Source organism: Lissotriton vulgaris, chromosome 2_1, assembly GCF_964263255.1.
Source record: "Lissotriton vulgaris chromosome 2_1, aLisVul1.2, whole genome shotgun sequence".
Classification (NCBI taxonomy): Eukaryota; Metazoa; Chordata; class Amphibia; order Caudata; family Salamandridae; genus Lissotriton; species Lissotriton vulgaris.
Window position 1 is genome coordinate 1587579433 of NC_141687.1, and position 23539 is coordinate 1587602971.

The 23539-nt window shown below is 44.6% G+C and overlaps 1 protein-coding gene across 1 annotated transcript in view; it reads right to left on the bottom strand.

Annotated features, from left to right (window-relative positions):
- LRP1B (LDL receptor related protein 1B) overlaps nucleotides 1-23539 on the bottom strand; it is a 3669685-nt gene that overhangs the window by 2023408 nt on the left and 1622738 nt on the right. The window contains exon 15 of the mRNA XM_086955170.1: nucleotides 8834-8956. Coding sequence (XP_086811296.1) covers nucleotides 8834-8956 — 123 coding nt within the window. The remainder of the gene's footprint in view (nucleotides 1-8833; nucleotides 8957-23539) is intronic.

A 23539-nucleotide genomic window follows, 5' to 3' on the forward strand; every position in this document is an offset into this window, starting at 1 on the left:
GAATGTGAAAAAAAATGCTATTCTCACTTTGTAGTACGCATTTATTACTACAAAACATGCAAAATGCATGGGTCTATTCACAAAGGTAACTTATGCTTTTGAGTAGTTAACAGGTCTAATTTACTCTTACAAGTTTGAGTAACTTCTCTAACGTTGGCAATTCACAAAATCTGAGTGTAAAGTTACTAAAAAGATTTAGAGTAGATTAAATATGTAAATTACTCAACAATGTAAGTTACTTTTGTGAATAGCCCTGACAGTTTTTGAATAGTCCTCCATTAGTAGTAAACATGCTCAAAAGTGTAAATTACTCAAAAGTGTCAGATATCATTGTGAATCTGGACTATGATATCACAATTTCTCTTTCATCTCCCTGTTGACCTTCTAAAATATATTTTACCTTCCCTTTTTAGGTCTCGCGACCTATCGATGTGCGCAAGCGCATCGAGCGTAGCGAGAATTCATGTGGCAAAAACATCTTCAAACCAAAGGGCTTTCAGCCCCGCGGTTTTCATGAAGTTCACGTGAACATGCACGCGCATCGCATGCAAGCCCAGCCTCTCCCGCCCCCATCCGGCATCAGGCTTCTCCTCCCCTAGCAGCACTCCTCCCACACCAGCAACTCCCCCCTCCCACACCAGCACCTCCCCTTTCTCTCCACGCAATCACAGCCTCCCCCTCCCACACCAGCACCTCCCCCCTCCCACACCAGCACCTCCCCTCTCTTTCCACGCAATCACAGCCTCCCCCTCCCACACCAGCACCTCCCCCCTCCCACACCAGCACCTCCCCTCTCTCTCCACGCAATCACAGCCTCCCCCTCCCACACCAGCACCTCCCCTCTCTCTCCACGCAATCACAGCCATGCTGCACTGCCGAGCCTGGGCTTTTCCAGCTCTTCCCTCCCACTCTCTCACTCTCCCGCCCCAACCCGACTTGTTCTTGTTCTGAACTGCAGATGTACGAAGCGCCGAGCCAACTGCACAGAAAGAGCCAGTCTCTTTGAATAACAGTCAAAAAGAGCCACAAATGAAAAACAGATCCCTTGAGTCATCTGATCACGTGCAGACGAATGACCGCTTTGGTTTCAATGACCTCGCTTTTTTTTTTTGGTTCTTGTTTGTGCGTAAATATTTGAAACAAAACAATGAAGCAATGGGAAATGGGGGAGAATTCATGTGCTCCATCGGATAGTCAAACCACCGCTTTTTTCTGTGGCGTTTTCTTCGAGTGCACGTACAGGCACGCGCATTTGGCCCATACACTTTCATGGCCATCTGTTCCTGTTCCTAATGGCCCTCCCCCCTCCCCCAGCACAGAGCGCGCATCGCGGCCGCACAGCACATCAAAGGGCTTCTCCCAGCGTGTGCTGTGCGGCTTCTCCTCCCCTAATTATGTGGCCGGCCGTACTTGTATTTCCTGGCCGCTTCCCGGCCGATCAACTTGTATCAGTTTGCTTACATTACCATGGTTTAAGGCACACATAATTTCCTGTATCATGCCTTGCACTCCCTACCTTCTCGGGACATTCTTTGCACTTGTAATCATAGCAAACAAGGCTACTTTCGGATCAGCTATGGTCAGACAGCTATCTTCTTCGCTGTCCTTGTTTTCGACGTTTTATGTTCTCTTCGTAAGCCTTACATCAGTGACGGCCCTTCGCTAGCCTTGCACACCAAAGCCTGTGATGTCACTTATATCACAGTTGCTTGAACTACATTACCTACCCATGCCACCTGAATTTGGCACACATTTTATAATCTCTTGCTGGACATCTCATGCCGTATCGTTATTTTTACTCCTCAATTTCCACACCTGGCATTAGTTTCTTTTCATGCCTTGCACCATTTTGTCATGCTTTACTCTACTCATGCCTTGCAAGCCCTGAACCTATTATCTTCCCTACCCAATCTTTCCACCTGATATCTTCACATGCCATATACCTGTATTCTCCTCCTATGCATATGCACCCGTTATCGTCTCTCACATCAGGAAGGTTTTGTTTCCCATGCCTGCTCCTTGCATCAATCTCATGCTCTGCACCTGAAATGTCACATCAAAGGCTCTGTGCCACTTTCACCCACACAGCAACACTTACAGACACACAACGCCACTCACACCCACGCAAGCCCACTATCATCCACGCAACACCACACTCAACCACGCAACGCCACTCACCCAAGCAACACCACTCACACACGCAACGCCACTCATCCACGCAACGCCACTCACCCAAGCAACACCACTCACACACGCAACACAACTCACCCACGCAACGCCACTCACACACGCAACGCCACTCACACACGCAACGCCACTCACCCACGCAACGCCACTCACACACACTACGCCACTCACACACACTACGCCACTCACACACGCAATGCCACTCACACACGCAACGCCACTCACACACGCAACGCCACTCACACACGCAACGCCACTCACAAAACCAATAGCTCCAACTTTCCTACTGCGAGACCTATTGGCAACGCCAGTGCTTGTTATGTTAATATGGATAAGCACCTTACTGGCTTTGTAACAGCCCCAGTATGTTCTATGGTATTTAGTGACCTATCCTATAAGTGAGTACCAGTGCAATGGATGTGCTTTCTTGGCAACTATTGCATGCTTCTATCAGCACCTCTTATTCATTTTTTTGGTACAGCACTACTATGCTAATCGGTGACTGGGCCCTAAATAAAAAAAAAACCTACATGTATACAGAAGATTACCTTATAAGACAAATCTCACAAATTTAGTTTAAACACATAGTAGAAGAGAAATTATGGTTATAAAGAAAATCATCAAAATTGACCAGAAACGACACACCACATAAGTATAACTCTCAAATACACTACATTATATTTTACACAGGGCATCACAAAAAAGCATTGTAAATGAAATAAGCAACGACAGTATTGAAAACATTAAATATGGCACCACCAAATACATCATCAACTTGCTCTGCTCTGTCGATGCCATTTCTATGCAATATGCATGAGTTCCCAATGTCCCAATTTAAAGTACAAGGAGGGCATGTCTGGAAGCCAGATGTGCATAATACAAACAGTACTTTTGCCCCATATACCTTTTGTTTGCAGATGTATTTAAAACATCATCATAAACAATGCCCTATACCTGATAGGTATGTGTGACTTCTTCTGTATATTGTGTAGGTGAAAGATAACAAATGTTCTGTATATGAATCACTTCCAGGGGTCAGCCCAAATCATCCCTCTCTTACTTGAGCACTGGTATGTTGAAGGCACAGGACATAAGGAAGTTGACATTTAAATAATTGGAAGGTGTTTAGAAATCTGGCCATCATTGCCTCACAATGGCAAGTTATAAACCCACAAAATGTTAAAATGGAATATATATATTGTTTTCAAAATATTGAGATGTCTCTGGAACCAGATTGTAATTTAGAAACAGTTTGCAATCTGGTGCTGTCTAAACTACAACAATGGGATGCATATGCTTTTCTAAAATCTTGGCATACTTGCTTAGATGTTCAAGCTGCACACTTATTTCTTTAATGTGACAGTTCTTCACTCTTTTCTAGCCTCCTTCTTAACTCTCATCTAAAAAAAGATGGGAGGCTAATATAATTAGATAATTAATAGAAAATGTTTGCTAGAGACATGACTCATCTTAGCTTACATATTTAGAAATAGAACTGGGTGATTTGAAGAATGGACACCTAGTCGCTGACAGCAGCTATTGACTCAATGTCAAAACTTGACAGCGCTCCATGGTTGTACTGAGCGGGTGCACATACAAGAAGGTATAGTATCTGTGTAGACTAGATAGACAAAGTATCACTTGTAAGAAGGCGCGCCAAAGGGAAGCCCGTCTGTTCCCGTCCGTGACCGACCGGGGCTAGGGGCAGGAACCCCTGTGGGTTTCAGCTTCCGAAAGCACTATAGCTCCCTAGAGCTAAGAAACCTATGTCCTCCCTTAGAAAACACCTGTCTGCACAGCTTAAAAATTAAGAATGGAGAAAAAAAGTGCACACTGCTCCTTTACTGTTAATAGACAACTCGGGTCTAGGCACAAAGGTAAGATACTTAATCTTGCCCTTCTAAACTGTCGCTCCCTGGGGAAACATAAGATGGAGGTACATGACTACCTAACGGATGGTCAGGGGGATGCATTATTCCTTATGGAGACGTGGCTGAATACCACATCGGCACCAGATATACTGGCGGCCCTCTCACCGGGATATGACATCAAGAGAATAGACAGGATGAAGGGGAAGGGGGGAGGAATTGCCATAATACACAAACAAGATCTGCCCTGCACCCTAGAAGTAAAGGACCTTGCTAACAGTGAAACAGGGTTCTTCTCCATCTCAGTGCACCATGGGTAATGTATCAAGGGTTTCCTGATATATCGTCCCAAGGGGCCCAGAGCCAGTTTTGCCACCCAACTGATAGAAACCCTTACGCTTTCCGCTCTCAAACACGAGAGACTCCTCCTCTTAGGGGACTTAAACTATCACTTTGACGGCCCGAGGAACACTGAAGCTCAGGAAATCAGACAGAAGCTAGCAGGCATACAGATGCTGCTAAAATCAGAAAGACCCACTCACTTCCAGGGCCACCTCCTGGATCCTATTTACGCTAACTGGGACACCCTAACCGTAGAGCCCCCAACCCCTGTTATTTGGTCAGACCATTTTTTAGTCTCCTTTCGGGTGGCGGTCCCGGACAATGGACCTCAGAATGCACCTAGCTCCGCTAACAAACGAAGGAAATGGGCAAAGTTTTCCACTTAACAAAATAATAACATCAGGAGGCCCCCCAAGGGTGAAGGAATAGAATCCGCCTGCGTTGCATTAAATCTGCGAATCCTAAGGGCGATAGACTACACAGCGCCATGGATTCAAAAGGCTCCGGCGAGGAGATCCAAATCTGCCCCCGGTTCAACACTGAAGTACGAGAAGAAAAAGCTAAATGTAAAAGCTTAGAGAGGAAATGGCGGAAGGGTTTCTCCGAGACAGAGAGAGTTGAATATAAGAAGGGCTTAAAGGAATATCATGCACTGATCTGGAAAATTAGAAAATCCTATTTCTGCACCAGAATCAAAGATGCGGACAATTCCATGAAGGAAATGTTCCTAGTTTATAGGGAACTTTCAGATCTCGCCCCACTAGCAGCCCCTATGACTGGATCTGTTAAAACCTGCAATCAAGTAGCAGAGATTTTTGCTAGCAAAGTAGACAAAATCTAACCTGGCTTCCCAGAAACAGCCAGAGTAGGTGATGGGAGGGCAGAAAGTATCCTGAACACACAGGAGAATAACTGCCTCTCGGCATTTCTAGTACCTTCACAGGAAACAATATGCCATATAGCAAGTGGTATTAAATCAGGCTCACCGTGTGATCCAGCAACTCCAAAAAGACTCCATGGCAGCATAACCACTCTGGAGCCATATATTAGCCATCTCCTTGCTCTGTCCTTTGAATCAGGACAAGTCCCCACCTCATGGAAGAAAGCTATAGTCCTTCCCTTGAGGAAAAAACATAATATTAGTCTAGAAAAACTGGACAATCTACGACCTATCTCCCTCCTCCCCTACTTTGCTAAAATTGCGGAGAAAGCAGTCAACAAACAACTCTCGGCATTTGCTGAAACCAATGGACTGCTCCACCCCTCACAGTCGGAATTTCGAGCTTTACACTCGACCGAGTTGGCCCTGCTGTCTTCAACGGAAGCCCTACGAAGATATGCAGATGAAGGCCAGACGGCGGCACTGATTCTCCTCGACCTCAGTGCTGCTTTTGACACTATAGCTCATCACACACTGCTACAGTGTCTTAAAAAGGGAGGGGTGAGAAGAAAAGCGTGGGAATGGCTTCAATCATTCCTAACAGATCGCACCTTCCGGGTCGCACAGGGCCAGTTCAGGTCCAAAGAAATAAAACTCAATCAGGGAGTGCCACAAGGCTCCAGTCTCAGCCCCACACTATTTAATTTGTATGTGGCCCCAGTAGGAGTAATCACAGACACATTTGGGGTTGAGATAGTGTCGTACGCAGACGATACGCAACTGATTGTGACCCTGACGCAACCAGAGGAGCAATGTGCTAACAACTTCCCAACTTGCATGCAGAAGGTGGCACGGTGGATGGCGGACAACTGCCTCCGACTTAATGGGAATAAGACGGAGGTATTGATTGTAGGTAAATCCCCATCAGTGTGGACCTCAGCCTGGTGGCCGGACGAACTGGGTGAACTACCCACACCTAGTATTCTAGTGAAGAACCTAGGGGTCTGGCTAGACAAAAATTTATCGTTCGACCACCAAACCAAACAAGTGGCAGGCACCTGTTTTAGGATACTGCGGGTCCTTAGGAAAATGCTGGACCTTATGCCCATATCGGTACGCCAGACCCTGGTCCATACCCTAATCACATCTAGGTTGGACTATGGAAATGTACTGTATCTAGGGGCCAACGTAAAAAGCTTCTCGAGATTACAACAAATACAGAGTGCAGCTGCCCGCTTGATCCACAAATTACCCAGTAGGGCATCTACAAAAAAAGCACTGAGGACCCTTCACTGGCTCCCGATTAGGGAACGGGTGACTTTCAAGGACCTATGTGTAGGACATCGCATCCTTCATGGAAAAGGCCCAAGGTATCTGCAGGGCCTTCTGAAACGATACAAGCCTACCCGCCAGCTAAGATCATGCGGCACTGGGCAAGTACAGGTCTCAAAGGTTAAAAGAGCTAGAATGGGTGGAAAATCTTTAGACTCATGACCGCTAGGATATGGAACAAGCTGCCAGAAAGGCTGCGTCTGGAACCCTCTGAGTCCATCTTTCAAAGAGACCTGAAAACAGTCCTCTTCCCCAAAGACTAGGGCCGGACCGAAGACTCTTCACGCAATCATGCCATAGACTCTTTCGAAACAAATGTAGCGACCAGCGCGTGGACACACTTGCTAGTGTAACCATGCGCTTCATAAACTATATATAAATAAAAAATAAAAAAAGTTATTAAGATCAATTTCCTATCAAGAATATTAACAAAGGCTCTTCGTACACCTTGCAGTTTAACTTACCGTCTTCCTTCACATATACTTCCATCTGAATGGATTCAAATCGGTTAGGTCCCGGACTAATCCGCGTCCATTTTTATGACGCTACTTCACGTGTATCAAAGCCACGCTCGCGATATTACGCGTGTTTGGTAAAAGGCTTCCTAGAATATCAGATTGATGATATCGATCTGGATCATATAGTATCCTTTTTTGAACCAGAGATAATTCCACGTTTAAAGACATATGTAGGTTTTTTTCTTTTTTTCTCTCTTAAATTAACTATTGCTTTTTATTTTTCTTGTGAGTCACTCTATATTTTCACTTCTCACTCATTTATATTTCCATGTACATCACAAAAAGGAAATATTTTCAATGCTCTCCCTATTTAGAGCACACTTGGTATTTTTTAACTTCTTAGAGCTATATTTCACGATAACTTCTTCATTCGAACATGGGAGAAGGTGGATCAGGAGCAATGAGATGACGCTAGAAAATCTTTTGTCCTTAGGGCGCTATATAAGATGATTTTGTAATTAGACTATTGTTCTTTAAAAGTATTGCAGCAAATGACATTCCCCAGTCTTATGTAAATCATTGTTGTATTGTTGCAGAGAACCCCCAGGCCACTAAATTGATGTAAAACAATATTTTTTGGGTCCTGAAGAAGGTGAAAGACAATTGTTTTTTTCACCGAAACGTGCGTAGACCAGTGACTACACATCTGGGAGTCCTACCCAACAATCAAACAAAAAAAGAACTAATCAGAAACTAATTGAATGGACTTGTGAATGTTTCACTTTGACTTTTATGATGGATAGTAATACTGAGTAGGACCCCATATACAGATGTGTTATTTATAGTAATTTTGTGTCCTATGATTGATAGTATGTGTGATGAGCCTGAAAGTTGAGAATGGAAGGATGATGGTGTTGTACAGGGGTTATCAAAACTCGTATCAAATTTGAGAGATCCGAATTTCTATTTTTCTTTTAAAAGAAATGTTTATACGAATTTGTCTCTATTTGTAAATGTTTTTATGATCACTTGAGTTTAAAATATTCAGAAAGTACTTACAAATAAAGAAATCTAAATGTTTTGATAAATAAAAAACTAGAAAGAAAGCAGCTTATGTGATCAGACTTTGTTTCACGGGGAAATGTCTATCTTGGAGTTATTATCAGCTTTGAAATTAGAAAGGCCAGATAAGAGGTTGTTTCATATGCTCAGACAATGAGAGCCAGTTTATCCCTAAAACGCATGCAGTAAATAGAAGCATTGAAAAATATCCTCTGTTAAGCTGTATTCAAGAATGAATAATAGCCAAGGAAACATAGCAATAGTGGCCTTAGTTGAGGACAAGCAGGGCATTGTTCACTGTCGACAGCCTGATGCCCTTTTTGCTGCAACCCATGCAAAGCCTTGATTCCAGTACAAATAGCAATATTTGTGCAATATATCATTCTCTAAAGTGCTTAGTATTCACTAGTAAATGTCAACATTTATGGAGGTTTGTGGATGTGTGTTTGATTAGATTGGCTGGAAGACATTGGGGATGGGTATCCCTAAGATTTTTTATCTCATACCATCGCTATGATCCCAGTAAAAGTAGATGCAGAGAAGAAAGGGCAAAGTTGTATTTATTCTGGCTGAAGTGTATTTGGTTGCAGCATATTTGTGTTTACTATTGAGCAACTAGAGAGCTCCTCTATTCAGAACTGAAAATCTCAATTGATGTAATAATTCTAAAAGGAAAACAATGCGAGAAAATGTTTTTATCTTACACATGCATAAGGTACTGTTCTCTTCCAAATACTGATCATCAGCACAAGCGCATACTTTGCCTCTAGGAATGGCCAGGCACAGTGAACTGCAGCCTCCATTGTTTACTCGACAAGCGTTTTCTCCTGCAAAAAGAAATGAAAGAAACAATAAACCTTTACATCTATATCACTAATTTTACTTAAATATATGCTGCAGTGCTCATTTTAGTTTTGCAATTATAACAGCCTTTATAGAACGACTGCTACGTGTAATATAAATATTGTTTAATACATAAATAAAGTCGCATTTAGTGTATCCTTTTCTGGTAGCCACCTAAGATTGCTTTCAATTGAAATTCGAATTACTAGGATTCAGGGATATTCCCGCTCTCACTCTTTCTATGTTCCCATTCTTTGATTCTTTTAAATAAACTATAAACCACTTAACAATTCCTAGCTTTATTGTTTTTTCATTCGATTCACAGAATAGATTCCGTTCTGTTTGACTACCTTTTAATATTTTTAATTTTTCTTCCTACGTTTTCCGCTGCATTTACTCCAGTCTCTTTCAAGTTCACTTTAAATTTACAATATGCAACTTTTTGTAACAATAAATTATCAATTTACTTTCTCACAATATGGTTTGAGGGGACAATAACAGTTCAAAGACATTTATTTCAATATCATTACATTTCGAAAGAAACATAGAGATCCTCAGTATGAATTGGATGGCACTAGGATCACAGCCCATTAATCATGCTCTGTGAGCAAGCAGATATCACAGCCATGGAGGGGACTACGTGTCCTAAATGGCACTGTAGCTTTGAAGGTGGCCCTTCAAACAAGCATCACCCGTCTGCCCAGGAGCGCTATATAGCACATGAAGGAGTCTTGCAGAGCGGGAGTTACAGCAGCGTGGGGACTACGTGTCCCGAGTGGCATTGAGGCTTTAAAGGCAGCCATCCAACAAGCATCACCTGTCTACCCCGGAGTGCTATATAGCCAAGCCGGGCCCTTCTTCTTGGTCCTAACTTCCTGTGGTCATTGTTGACGGGATCTGGTAACCTTGGAACATGGGGGAAAAAGAATAATGTGGCACTACCTAATATAGGGGATACCATAACTACCTTGGACTCTTTATTGACATGCACAGTGAGGGTCATGTTGAAATAGATCACTCAAATGGAGAAGCTTCTTTCCCTGGAGACGGATAGGGATTCAGCATCCCTATCCGTGAGCAAGGCTGATCAGTGGGGGGGTGCTGACCCAGAGGTGTTGCAGGGTGAGGCATGTTCCCTTCATATGGAACCCGGATTTACAGGTCAATGAAAGTAAAACTATAGCATGACATGTGGGAAGATACCTAAGTTAAGAATTGGATTTCAATGTTAGTAACATGTGAGATGCTAAGAAAGCCTATGTTTCCTATCAGCTGTTATCTTTAATAGCAAATATATGTGGAACACTAAGATATCTAACAGAACTGTTATATTTGAAGAATATTAACAGGGATACAGAGTTTTTGTAACGAAATTGGTCATGAAACATGGGAAAGAGCTGTTGACCACTTACTCAGCCAAATCTGTGTGACCGCATCTTATTGGGTAGGCATATGAGGTATGGCAGAGGTTAGTGGTATTCAACTGGTCGAAAATGTATTTATCAAAAATCTTTTGGCAGTCCTGCATGCCTATTCTTCTATGCGCCATGATGAGCTTGGTACCCCCTACATTAAGGATAAAATCAGGTTAGCCCCACTCTTGCTATGGCGTTCCATCTGGCCATCGATTCTTCCCTGCTAAATTGTCCAATTATTGAGGCTTGTACCAAACTGCACATAGCGCTTGAGATACCATTGTTAGAATACTTTAAATTGTCTCTGGAGGAGATTAGGCTATCTGTTTTTGTTTTCTCCTTTGCGTCCTGCCGGTGTTGCCCAAAGGCTATTCTTAAAAAGAAGTTTTTGGCCAAGGTTACCTCAGGCAGAAAAATTGTGGATAGACACAAGCCTACTATGTATATGTACAATCAGGTTACTCTTTGGGATGGTACTCAATATGTTGTGGACTCTATTCCAAAATTACAACATTGCTTTGCTTTAACAAGATTTCCTTTAAATTACCTTCCTCTCATGGTGGGATAATGCAGCAAACTTATTCAGTGTCAGACTGGCCCCCTGCCCTTGTGATGGTCTTTCCTTTGAGTTGAAATAGCATATTGTGTTATTTTGCCATTTATATAAGACACCCAGTGAAACAATGATTTTACCACATAAAAAAAAATAGTCAGTGTAGACCAGTGTTAGCGTTCCTTCAGCAACTGAATTGCCCTCTGATTTGCTTTTCCATGGCCAGCTTCATATGATAAATAATTTTATGATGCAAAAATGCAATGAAAAAAAGTTTGGGGCTTTAGTTAGCTCAGCTCAATTTATTGTTAGTTTAGCAGGGATGTGAGGTGGTGCCAAATGGTCAATGGGCTGGGTGGAAGTTGGTATTGCAGGGAGATGATATGAAATGCTATATTTTCCTAATACCGCTTTTTGCCAATCCAGTGATATCCAGCTGGATTGAGTATTAGAATGGGGGGACCTGATTTCCAATGACTATTAGTGGGTCATGATTAGACTTTACATACTCTTCCTCGGGCAATCATCCTGGGACCGGTTTCGGGCTAATTGCCCTCATCAGCCAGCCTAGCTTAAATCAAGTGCCAAAGTGAGCAAAGGACCCACGTCTGGGCATGCCCTGCCAGCTTAGGGCGAACAAAGCAAACACAAGGAGATGATGGACGGAGAGCTAAAACTTTTCAGACACTCAACCCCAGTCACAGATCTGAGTTAAATCCATCATCCAAACCAGGAAGTGTTGGCAGCCATCATGTGGCTCGGTAACCGAGTCACAAGAAAACATTAGACATTAGAAAAAAGATTAAAAAAAGAAGAAAAGGGGGCAGGGTAGAATGCCCTTGACCCACTAGGCCTGCTCAGGGGATCCTACTGGGCCCCCAGACCCCAAAAAAGCATTTTTCTAAAAATAAATTGGCAACATTTGCTCTGGGTGTTCGAATCTTTCCCAATAAATATTTGTAAAAAACGAAGTGTCATGAAAAAAAATGTGTGCCCCCCACGCGGCCCCGGGGACCGCCATCTCCCCAGGCCTTTAATATATTTGAGGCGGGGGCTCTATATTATACCCAGCCCTGGGACATTACCGTTTGCTATGGCGGGGTCGGACCTCGGCTCCTGCCCTGTCATAGCAAACACGGCTTTGCTTCTTGGAAGAAGCAAAGCAGAATTGCTTTTGGGCAAGGGGATCTGCATGTTAGCAGCTCCACTTGCCCAAAAGCAATGCTGGCTCCCGCAGGAGGTGGGGAGCCAACTGGGACAGTGGTCCCACGGTCCCCAACATAAAGCCAGGCCCTGGGGAATAGGGTACCCAGGGCATTAACTGGTCTCTGGAGGGGGGCCACACAGCCACCCTCCCCACAAATATAAAAAATGAAAACAAAGCTGGCCATACCCCAGGGGATAGGGTCCCCAGGGCCAGAAGTTGCCTGGGAGGTGGGCCACAAGGCCCCCTCCCCCTTTTCATTACATTTTTTCAAAATAAGGCCGGGTAGTGGCCAAGGGAAAAGGCACTATGTGCTGCCCCCCTCCTGTAATTTCAATTAATAAGTAAATAAATAACGAGGCCAGGCCCTGGAGCCAAAGTGGCCCAGGGAAGTGGGGCCATGCGGCCCCCTCACGTAACATAAATAAAATAAACAAGAGGCCATGCCCTGGGGGGATGGGGTAACCGGGGTCAAAATCGGCTTTGGGAGGACACTTTCCTGTTAAAAAAAAAACTAAAAAATGGCTCAAGCTGGGGCCCAAAAAATACGAAAAGAAGGGGGGGGGCCACACAACCCATATTCTAAAAATATTTAAATAAAGAAAAGCCGGCCTCTCGCAAGAGGCCCCGCAACCTCCCTGCACCACTCTGCAAACGTGCCTCCTGGTGTGTTCTAAGTTAGAGGGGAAGTCCCTTAGATCCTAATGGGTCCTTAGGGGCCAACTAGCCCACCAGGTAACTCTAGTAATCCCCACACAGCTGGATTGCTGAGAGGTGGTCCGAGGCCATGCCCCTTTTTATATCACTCTGCAAGCGGGCCTCTTGGTGCACTGCATGTGGTGCAATGAGGTTCTCTTGTGTCATGAAGACCTCAGGACTAAAGTGGACTTCATCCCCCGAGCAGCAGCAGGCCAGGAGGTGCATTTGCAGGGTGGTGCCAAAAGGCGGCGTGGCCTTGGACCACCTCACAGCAATCCAGCTGTATGGGGCTTACTAGAGATAACAGGAGGGCTAGTTGCCCCAGAGGAACCCTCAGGGGGCAAAGGGACTACAGCCCCCAACCAATAGAGCGCCAGGAGGTGTGTTTGCAGAGTGTTGGAGAAAGGGGGCATGGCCTGTGTTCAGCTCTCAGTAATCCCACTGTTTGGGGCGTACTGGAGGTAAGAGGTAGGCTAGTGGGTCCCTAAGGACCACCAGCAGTGAAGGGGACTACAATCCCCATCCAAGAGTGCACCAGGGAGTGCAAATACAAAGTGGTGAGCAGAGGTGACGTAGCCTGCTATGATAAATTAGCAATCTTGCTATGTGGGACTTGCTGGAGGTAATAGGAGGGGTAGTTGGCCCCCAAGAATGTCCTTGGGGGCCAACTACCCCTCTTGTTACCTCCAAGAAGTCCCACTCAGTGGGATTGCTGAGACGTCTTCAGAGGCCACGCCCCTCTTACTCCAGCACTCTGCAAAGTGCCTCCTGGCGAAATGCAGAATGGGGGAAGAAGTCCACTTTAATCCTGAGGAACTATGGGGGCCAAGAAGCCCTCCTGGTACCTCCTGTAAGTCCTACGCAGCGGAATTCATGAGCGCTGGTTGTAGGCCCAGCACCCTCTCCCCACCACTCTGCAAACACAACTACTAGTTAAAGAAGCATTTGCAAGTTAATAGGTTTTGCATTTGCGAGAGTTAGATGTATTGGCGTTGTAAATGTAAAAGTTTTTAAATAATGTTTTTTGGAGTGGAGTGGAGTCGATGGACATTATGTGTAGTGGAATTATGTGGTATGTTTTGCAGTGAAAATATGTGGATAGAAAGTATGTGGTATTAAGTGGATAGAACTAGGTAGAATGGGATTATGTGTTATGGAGAGTAAATATGTGGTATGGTAGTCTGTGTTGTGGAGTGATAACCTCAGGTTTAGTCTTCCTCGTTTCCATAGAAGCTCAACTATGAACTGAGTGAGACAAAAAAAGAAGGAGTCACTGAAGCGCACGCGTGGACCTAGTTAGAGGTATGAGCAGGGCCACTGGAATTTTGAGACTGTTTGTTTGCACTGACTTTCGCACAATTATACTTTTTCTGCATTAGCTACATAATCCATCATCTGCTCCCTAATATGCAGATTTGAACAAAAAAGCCTGGTTTCTAGCTCAAACTGCTCAAACGTTATCAATAATGCAGCTACAAGTGTTATGTATGTCTGTTGCTGCTTTCTGCTCTTCTCTTGCCTCTTTCTTTACCCCTTGTCCCTCTTTCCGCACTTCTGTTGCTTCTTTCTGCACTTATATTGCCTCATTCTGTACTTCTTTTGCCTCCGTCTGCATCTCACTTGCCTCTTTCTGCAACTCTCTTGCCTCTTTCTGCAGTTCTCTAGCATCCTTCTGCACCTCTGTTGCCTCTTTCAAAACTTCTCTTGCCTGTTTCTGCACCTCTATTGTCTCTTTCTGCACCTCTCTTGCCTCTTTCTCCAACTCACTTGCTTCTTTCTGCACCCCTTTTTGCTTGTTTCTGTAGCCCTCTTCCCTCTTTGTGCAACACTCTTGCCTCTTTCTATACCTCTCTTTCCTCTTTCTGTACCACTCTTTCCTTTTTCTGTACCTATGTTGCTTCTTTCTGCACTACTCCTGCCTCTTTCTGTACCCTGTGTGCCTCTTACAGCACATCTGTTGCTTCTTTCTGCATTTCCTTTCCTTCTTTTGCACATCTTGTGCCTCTTTGTGAACCCTTCTTCCCTTTTCCTGCACGTCTCTTGGTTCCTTCTCCACTGCTCTTGACTCTTTCTACACCCTTCTTGATTCCTTAAGTACCTCTGATGTTTCTTACTAGATGGCTCTTGCTTCTTTCTGTACCTCTCTTGCAAATTTCTGCACCTCTCTTGCCTCTTTCTGCACCTAACTGTCTTCCTTCTGCACCTCTCTTGCCTCTTTCTGCACTTCTCAAGCCTCTTTCGGTACGTCCCATGCCTCTTTCTGCACCTCAAGTGCCTCTTTCTGCACTTATCTTGCCTCTTTCTATAACTCTCTTGCCTTTTTCTGCAGCTCACTTGCCACTTTCTCCTCCTCACTTGCTTCTTTCTACATATCTCTTGCCTATTTCTGAACTTTTATTGCCTCTTTCTGCAACTCTGTTGCTTCTTTCTGTACATCTCTTGCATTTTTCTGCACCCTTCGTATCACTTTCAGCACCTCTGTTGCTACTTTCTGCACTTTTATACCTTCTTTCTGCACCCCTCTTGCCTCTTTCTGTACCCCCCTTGGCTCTTTGTGCACCTCTCATACTTCTTTCTGCACCCCATTGCCTCTTTTTACACCACTGTTTGTTCTTTCCGCACTGATCTTGCGTCTATCTACATATCTTTTGCAAATGTATGTATCCCTCTTGCGGGACACTGTAAAAAGCAGTTCTACACTTGGGGCAAGAGCGCAGAAGGCAGTAGCACCATACTACCACCAGCATCATACCAAAACCACCGTGAGGGAAATGGCCAACATTGTCGGGCTTGCTTCTGTCTTTGCTGCTGTGAGGGGAACGGCTTCCTGGAACTACATCACCCAGCATTCCCTGCATTGTCGCTTTGCACTGACACCCAACAGTACGCCTGGAGGCGTGATTTAAACGTTGCAAGCCTCCCGCAGCATGGCACGCGGTAAAAAGGAGTTCTACACTTGGGGCATGAGCGCAGGTGGCAGTAGCACCATACTACCACCAGCATCTTACCATCACCACCGTGAGGGAAATGGCCAACATTGTCGGGCTTGCTTCTGTCTTTGCTGCTGTGAGGGGAACGGCTTCCTGGAACTACATCACCCAGCATTCCCTGCATTGTCGCTTTGCACTGACACCCAACAGTACGCCTGGAGGCGTGATTTAAACGTTGCAAGCCTCCCGCAGCATGGCACGCGGTAAAAAGGAGTTCTACACTTGGGGCAAGAGCGCAGGTGGCAGTAGCACCATACTACCACCAGCATCATACCATCGCCGCCATGAGGGGAACGGCAAATGTTGAAGGGCTTGCTTCTGCCTTTGCCACTGTGAGGGGATCGACTTCCTAGAACTGTATAACACAGCATTCCCTGCATTGTCACTCTGTGCTGATGCCCAACAGCGCACCTGCAGGCGCAATTTAAACAACGCAAGCCTTCTGCAGTGCGGGACATGCATGTTCTGTGCACGGGCGAAGCCCAGGCCAAGGGCATCCCGTTCTTGCGCGTCATTGACAGGACGAGGCAGGGCAGGGATACCCCCCTTTCTCCTCAGGCCCCGTGCATTCTTCTTCATGTGGTGTCGCCAAAACAGGTACTATGAGCTTGTCTCTTCGCCGCCCCTTTTATCTGCATGTGTTTGCAGTAACCACACTTTAACTCTACCTGTAAAACTCACACGCTCTATGTCGAAATACGACCGGGTGTGATTGAACTTTTTATTGAACTTGCTTTATCTGGACCTCCCGGATCAAGCCCCCTACTAAACCTGGACATTGTACCGCACATTACACTTTAGGGTCAAAACGCTCCCAAAAACGCCGTACCCTAAATGAAATGTTTGCTGCACTTTTTTTCGTTTGATAAAGCAAGGATCTAGGATAGTTTGTTACACTTGGCAACTTTTGATTTACAAGCTTGTATTGTATTTTCTGCATGTCTTATCAGCTGAAAAATATCTTAACAGAAAATTTATAATAGGTTTGTGTGTGGATATACGGCTAATTATGAGTAAGCCTAAACCTAGTATTGGTAATAGTGTGTTTGGAACTCTAGATGCTTTCTTATTGAGGGCAGAATCAGCCATCATTGACGAGATAAAGCTTACAGAACGTAGGCTATCTCTTGAACCACTATTCTTGCAGAATAGACTTTCTTTATCTTATGGTATTACTGAATCCTTGGTGGTATATAATCATGAAGTATCTCCACCTCAGACTAGTCAGTCCCCACATGTTGCCCTAAACCCAGTGATAAGTATTGTTTCCTGTCCAGTTTCGGACCAAGAACTTAGCCCTGCCAGAGTCAAAGTTACGACCAGAGGGCAGAAAGCTATACTCAGGCCAGGTGTACCAATGAATCCCCCCCAATAAAAGTAAAAGCTGTGGATTAGTGAAACAAAGCAAACCCATTCTGAGAACTGGAAAGAATAAATCACCTGTCATCCCTCCCAATGTCTCCAATGAGGGCCATCCTACCCCTGCGAGCCATACTGGGATAGAACAGCTTGACGATAGAAAACAGGAAGGGAATTTTTGGGGCAAGCTAGAAATTATGATGTCAAACTTACTAGATCCTATCCTGCAAAAAATAAACTCAGTAGAAGCTAGATTATAAAAACTAGAGGGGATAGTTAGCTGCAACCCGCAGGCTATATTGGCAGTTAGTTCAAAGAAAAGTACAGATCATTCAGCAATTAGGGGAATAGGAACAGGATTAGGCTCAGCTGCTAGCCCTGTGGTAAATAGAGAGACCTCAGATAAGAGTAGCTCTAATATCCATATGCCTAGAAGTGCTGATATACCTGTTTCCACTGGCCAGTCCTCCCCAAGAGTAGGGTCCTCCATACCTTAGAGAGAAGGGAGTTGCAAACAATAAGTCTCCCAATAATTGACCTGCCTCCAGAATCCACCCCCTATGTAGTAGTGTTAGAGAACATCCCTTACCTCCCTAAGGGGTTTAGAAGACTATGGGCAGCTAATAAACAAATTAACTCACTGGTTTACACATTAAACCACTATGGGTGCCCGTGTGGCTGAAAACATCTTCATGGCCCGTAGGGTGAGCTAGATTAGGAGCTCGCGTAAAATGGGTTTGGGTGACTGCGTCATCGTAAATTTTGATAACCCTCACATTGTGGGTAGGCTTTTATCCAGAGACACATGCCTTGCTCCCTCTTCTGGCACTGTCATCAGGGTTTTACCACTGGGCTTTTTTTATTAGCCAGTCCCTCTTAGGGACCCATATTATAATTTTCCTGTGGCAGCCACACGTGGTGGGTGGAAAAATAGAATATTACCAAGACCGGCTGGCAGAAAGGCTATCCCTGGCCCCAAATGGTTTGACCCTCAATGCTCCAAGGCAGAGAAAAACCAAAACAGCCAAACCAAGAACACAAGCAGTAGTAGGCGTCTGCCGTATAGAATACAAGTCTGCCCTTGCTAGACGGAAGGGTGTCCTGATAGAGGAGGCATGGAGGGAGTTCATTGACTCAAGCATGCTCAGGAACAGTTCCAGGTTCTCGAACATTGTGAATTGTCCACTTTTTTGTCAGGAAATGGGAGGGGCCCAAGACTCGCATATCTCTGAGGAGGAATGGGTGTGCCACTTTAAATCTATGTTTGACAGCCCTATGGAGCATATCTTCCCAGTGGCTCGAGATACAAACACCCGTGTAATATATTTTGAAAAGGGTGAGGTTATGGCTGGTATCGCAGGGCTATCCATTAATAAAGCGCCGGGCCCGGACCGAATCCCACCAGACCTATTTCAATCTGATACCCTTTTCTGGGCCCCGGTATTGGAGGCTATGTTTAATGCAGCAGCTCAGAATGGCTGTCCTCAGTCTTGGGCCTCTTCCACCATAGTCCCTGTTTTCAAGAAGGGTGATAGGAGTAGCACACACTGCTATAGGTCTGTCTCCCTTATTGACTCAGTGGTCGAGGTTGTAGGATGTATCCACTTGCAGAGGTTATCCACCTGGGCGGAGGAGTATGAGATTCTGTCAGACTCCAGTTTGGATTCCTGACAGGTCGTTCGACTGTTGCTCAGTGTATCAATTTATCCATGTTACTGAGCAAATATACTGTTGCCTGCCCAGGTACTATTCACCTTGCCTTCATGGACTTGTCTTCCGCATTTGATTGAGTTAATAGGGAGAAATTGTGGTAGTCCATGAGGTCAATGGGGGTACATAACAGCATTGTCAATTTTTTAGAGGACCTCCATAAATCAACCAACGCTAACGTTAGGTTCTCTCCGGACCTTCGGGTCACCAAGGATTTTGGAATCAAGAGTGGAGTATGGCAGGGATGCATTTTGGCTCTTTTTTTGTTTAACCTTTATAATAATGATTTGGACATCGCACTAAGAGCAACGGGGGTTGATTACCCAAGTGTAAGGCGGCGTGGTATTCCCGTCCTGCTATATGCGGATGACGCCATCCTTATTTCTAGGACTGCAGTAGGTTTGCAATCTCTTTTAACAGCATTCTCTAGTTTCAAGATTGACAGGGACCTGGCAATAAACAATTAAAACTCTTACATAATGCTGGTGAGGCAACAACCTAAACAAAGCTTCCAATTTAGTGTTGATCCCCTCCATTAAAATATTCTCCTATTTAGAAGTTCTCTTTGTTGACCAACTAAAATGGGGCCCTCTAATTCTGAGGAAAAAGGGGGACCTGGTCCGAGCGAATGCTGCAATTTTTAATTTTGAAACCTATAGGAGCCATGTTGAAAGTTTACCAAGCCAAAAGCATGGCTATAGCTACCTGTGGCAGCGAAATCTGGGGACATACTGCTGCAGATTCCCTTCAGGTGGCTGAAAATTACTTTTTAAAGCACTTACTTTGTGTTCCACGTGGAGCCTCTAATATAGCGGTTCACGAGGAACTAGGGGTCCCTTCTTTAAGCGATGCTCTTGCACTGCGTCCCCCAGTGTTTTGGCTGAGGTGTTGGTTAAATAATGATTTAACTCTTAACCATCTAATTTTAAGAGAGTGTATGTCTTTAGATAATGCACTTCAGATTCCTTGGCTAAAATATATCAAAAGTAGTCTGGAAGGGGTAGGCCGTGTTGACTTATTTTGCAACCCTGAATTCAAGGACGTGGAAACAATCCTTAACTGTAAGGAAATTGGACAGGGAGGCGCAGGAGATGCAGAAACCAAGTGTTTGCATGCTTTTAATGCTTAAAACAACCCCGAGCATGGAACCTTATCTTATGGGGTTTCTATCAGCACATGAGAGGTTTTTACTAACCAGGTTCAGGATGAACTTTTTTCAGCTCTCATTGGCTAGGCCCAAAGGATACAGTAGCGTTCAGGTGATAGCTTCCTGTGGCTGTGACAAACAGATTCTGCAGAATTTGCTGCACTTTATGTTTTTATGATAACTGTATGAAAACCCTCAAAGGCATTTTTTGGTTCCTATTTTGAAAAAAATGAATTTTAGACAGGCCCGTCCTGCTCTCATGTACCTGCAAATGTTGAAAGAGGACTGCATTCGTTTTATAGTAGGGTTTTTTTTAAAGCATCAGTGAAATCTAGGGCCTGTATGGATGTGTAGATAAAATGGATGTATTATATATGACTTACTAGCTCAATAGGTCTAGTTTTTGCTACAGACACTTTTAACAGGGTGCTATTTCTTGCGGGCAAATTGCATCTAGGGGGGCTGGGTACCGTATTTTTAGCTATGAACGGTGTAGAGGGTCTGATTTTTTTATATCTGTTTTTACTGAGTCTTATTTATGTACCAGTGTGTTTATGCATTTGTATCTGTGTAACTTATATGTTTTTTTTGGTAAAACCGAATAAAGTTTAATTGATTCATTGATTGTATCCCTCGTACCTCTTTCTGCACCTTTTCTGGCAGTTTCTGCACCTCAAGTGCCTCTTTCTGCACTTATATTGCCTCTTTCTATACCTCACTTGCTTCTTTCTGCATATATATTGCCTCTTTCAGCACCTCTGTTGATTCTTTCGGCACTTCTCTTGCTTCTTAGTGCACCCCTCTTGCCTCTTTCTGTACCCCTCTTGCCTCTTTGTGTACCTCTCCTTCCTCTTTCTGTACCTCACTTGCCTTTTTCTGCGGTTCTCTTGCCTCTTTCTGTACCTCTTTTGCTTCTTTCTGCACTTCTCTTACCTCTTTCAGTACCCCTCTTGCCTGTTTCTGCACCTCTGTTGCTTCTTTCTGTACCTCTTTTGCAAATGTCTGTATCCCTCCTTCTGTACCCCTGTTCCATCTTTCTTCAGCTTTCCTGCCCGTTTCTGCACCTATATTGCCTCTTTTTGCACCTCTGTTGCTTCTTTCTGCACTTCTCTTGCTTCTGTCTTCACCCCCTTGCATCTTTCTCTATCCTTCTTGCCTCTATGTGCACCTCTTCTTCCTCTTTCTTCCCCGCTATTGCCCTTTTCGTCTGTTTTCTTGCCTCTTTCCATACCTCTTTTGCTTCTTTCTGCACTTCCCTTGCCTCATTCAGTACCACACTTGCCTCGTTCTGCACCTCTTTTGGTTTATTCTGCACTGCTCTTCCTTCCTTCTGCACCTATGCTGCAAATTTAGGCATCCCACTTGCCTCTTTCAGCATGCCTCTTTCGGCTATCTGCACCTCTCTTGCCTCTGTCTACACACATGTTCCCTTTTTCTGCACCACTTTTGCCTGTTTCTGCAACTCTCGTGTCTCTTTCTGCTGTTATTTTGCCTCTGTTTGCACCTCTTTTGCTTATTTCTGCACTTGTCTTGCCTCTTTGTGCACCCCTCTTGCCTCTTCCTGCACCACCGTTGCTTCTTTCTGTACTTCTGTTGTTCCTTCCTGTACATCTTTTGCTTCTTTCTGCAGTCATCTTGCCTCTACTTGAAACCCTCCCCCTTCTTTCTGCACCACTCTTGCCTCTTTGTGTACCTCTGTTCCTTCTTTATGCACTTATATTGCCTCTTTCTACACCTCTCTCACTTTTTTCTGCACCCTTGCTGTCTCTTTCTGCACTTGTCTTCCCTCTTTCTGTACCTCTCTTGCTTTTTCTGCACTTCTGTTGCTTCTTTCTGCACCTCTCTTGCATCTTTCTGCACCCTTCTTCCCTTTTTTGCACCCCTCTTGACTCTTTCAGAAGTTCTCTTTCCTCTTTGAGCACATCTTTTGCTTCTCTTTGCTCTTCTCTCTCCTCTTTCTGCACTTCTCTTCTCCACTCTCTTGCTTCATTCAGAAGCTCACTTGCCACTTTCTGCAGTTCGCGTGTCTCCTTTTGCACCTGACTTGCCGTTTTCTGTACATCTCTTGCCTCTTTATGCACCTCTCTTGCCTCATTCTGCACATATATTGGTACTTTCTGCACTGCTCATGCCTCTTTCTGCACCCCTCTTGCCTCTTTGAGCACATCTTTTTTCCTTCTCTTTGCACTCCTCTCTCCTCTTTCTGCACTTCTCTTGCCTCTTTCTGCACTCCTCGAGCCTCTTTCTGTACCTCTCTTGCCTATTTTAGCACCCCAAGTGCCTCGTGCTGCACTGATCTTACCTCTTTCTATACCTCTCTTGGCTCATTCTGCCACTCACTTGCCACTTTCTGCTCTTATCTTGCCTCTTTCTGAACCTCACTCTCTTCTTTATGTACCTCTCTTGCCTCTTTCTGCTCCCCACTTGCTTATTTCTGCATCTCTCTTACCTATTTCTCAACCCCTAATGCCTCTTTTTTCAACTCTGTTGTTTCTTTTTGCACATCTCTTGCCTTTTTCTGCACCCTTCTTATCTTTCCGCACCTCTGTTGCTTCCTTCTGCACTTCTATTCCTTCTTTCTCTGCCCCTCTTGCCTCTTTCTGTACCCTGCTTGCCTCTTTGTGCACCTCTCCTACCTCTTTGTGTACCCCTCTTGCCTCTTTCTGCACCACTGTTGGTTCTTTCTGCACTGCTCTTGCTTCTATCAGCATATTTTTTGCATTTCTCTGTCTCCCTCTTGCCTCTTTCTGCACCGCAGGTTGCTCTTTCTGTACCTTTGCTGCCTGTTTCTGCACATCTCTTGGCTTTTTACACCTCTGTTGCTTCTTTATGCACTTCTCTTACCTCTTTCCTTAACACTCTTGCCTCTTTCTGTACCTCTGTTAGTTCAATCTGCACTGCTCTTGCTTCTTTCTGCACCTCTGTTGTAAATGTATGCATCCTTCTTGCCTCTTTCAGCACCCTTTTTCCATCTTTCTGCATGACTGTTGCCTCTGTCTGCACACGTGTTCCTTCTTTCTGTACCACCTTTGCTTGTATCTGCTTCTCTCTTGCCTCTTTCTGCTGTTCATTTGCATCCTTCTGTAGTTCTGTTGCTTTCTGTACCTCTCTTGCTTCTATTTGCAGACATGTTGCCTCAATGTACACCCCTCTGCCCTCTTTCTGCACTTCTCTTGCCTCTTTCAGTTCCTCTCTTGCTTTTTTCTGCATTTCTTTTGCCTCTTTCTGTACCTCTCTCGCTTCTTTCTGCACCCTTGTTGTCTCTTTCTGCACTTGCCTTCTCTTTTCTACACCTCTCTAGCTTTTTCTGCACTTCTCTTTCTTATTTCTGTACCTCTCTTGCTTCTTTCTGTACCTTTCTTCCCTTTTTTGAACCCCTCTTGACTCTTTCTGCAGTTGTCTTGCCATTTTCTGCACCTCTCTTGCGTCTTTCTGCACCTCTGCTGCCTCTTTCTGCACCTCATTTGCTTCTTTTTGTCACTCTCTTGCC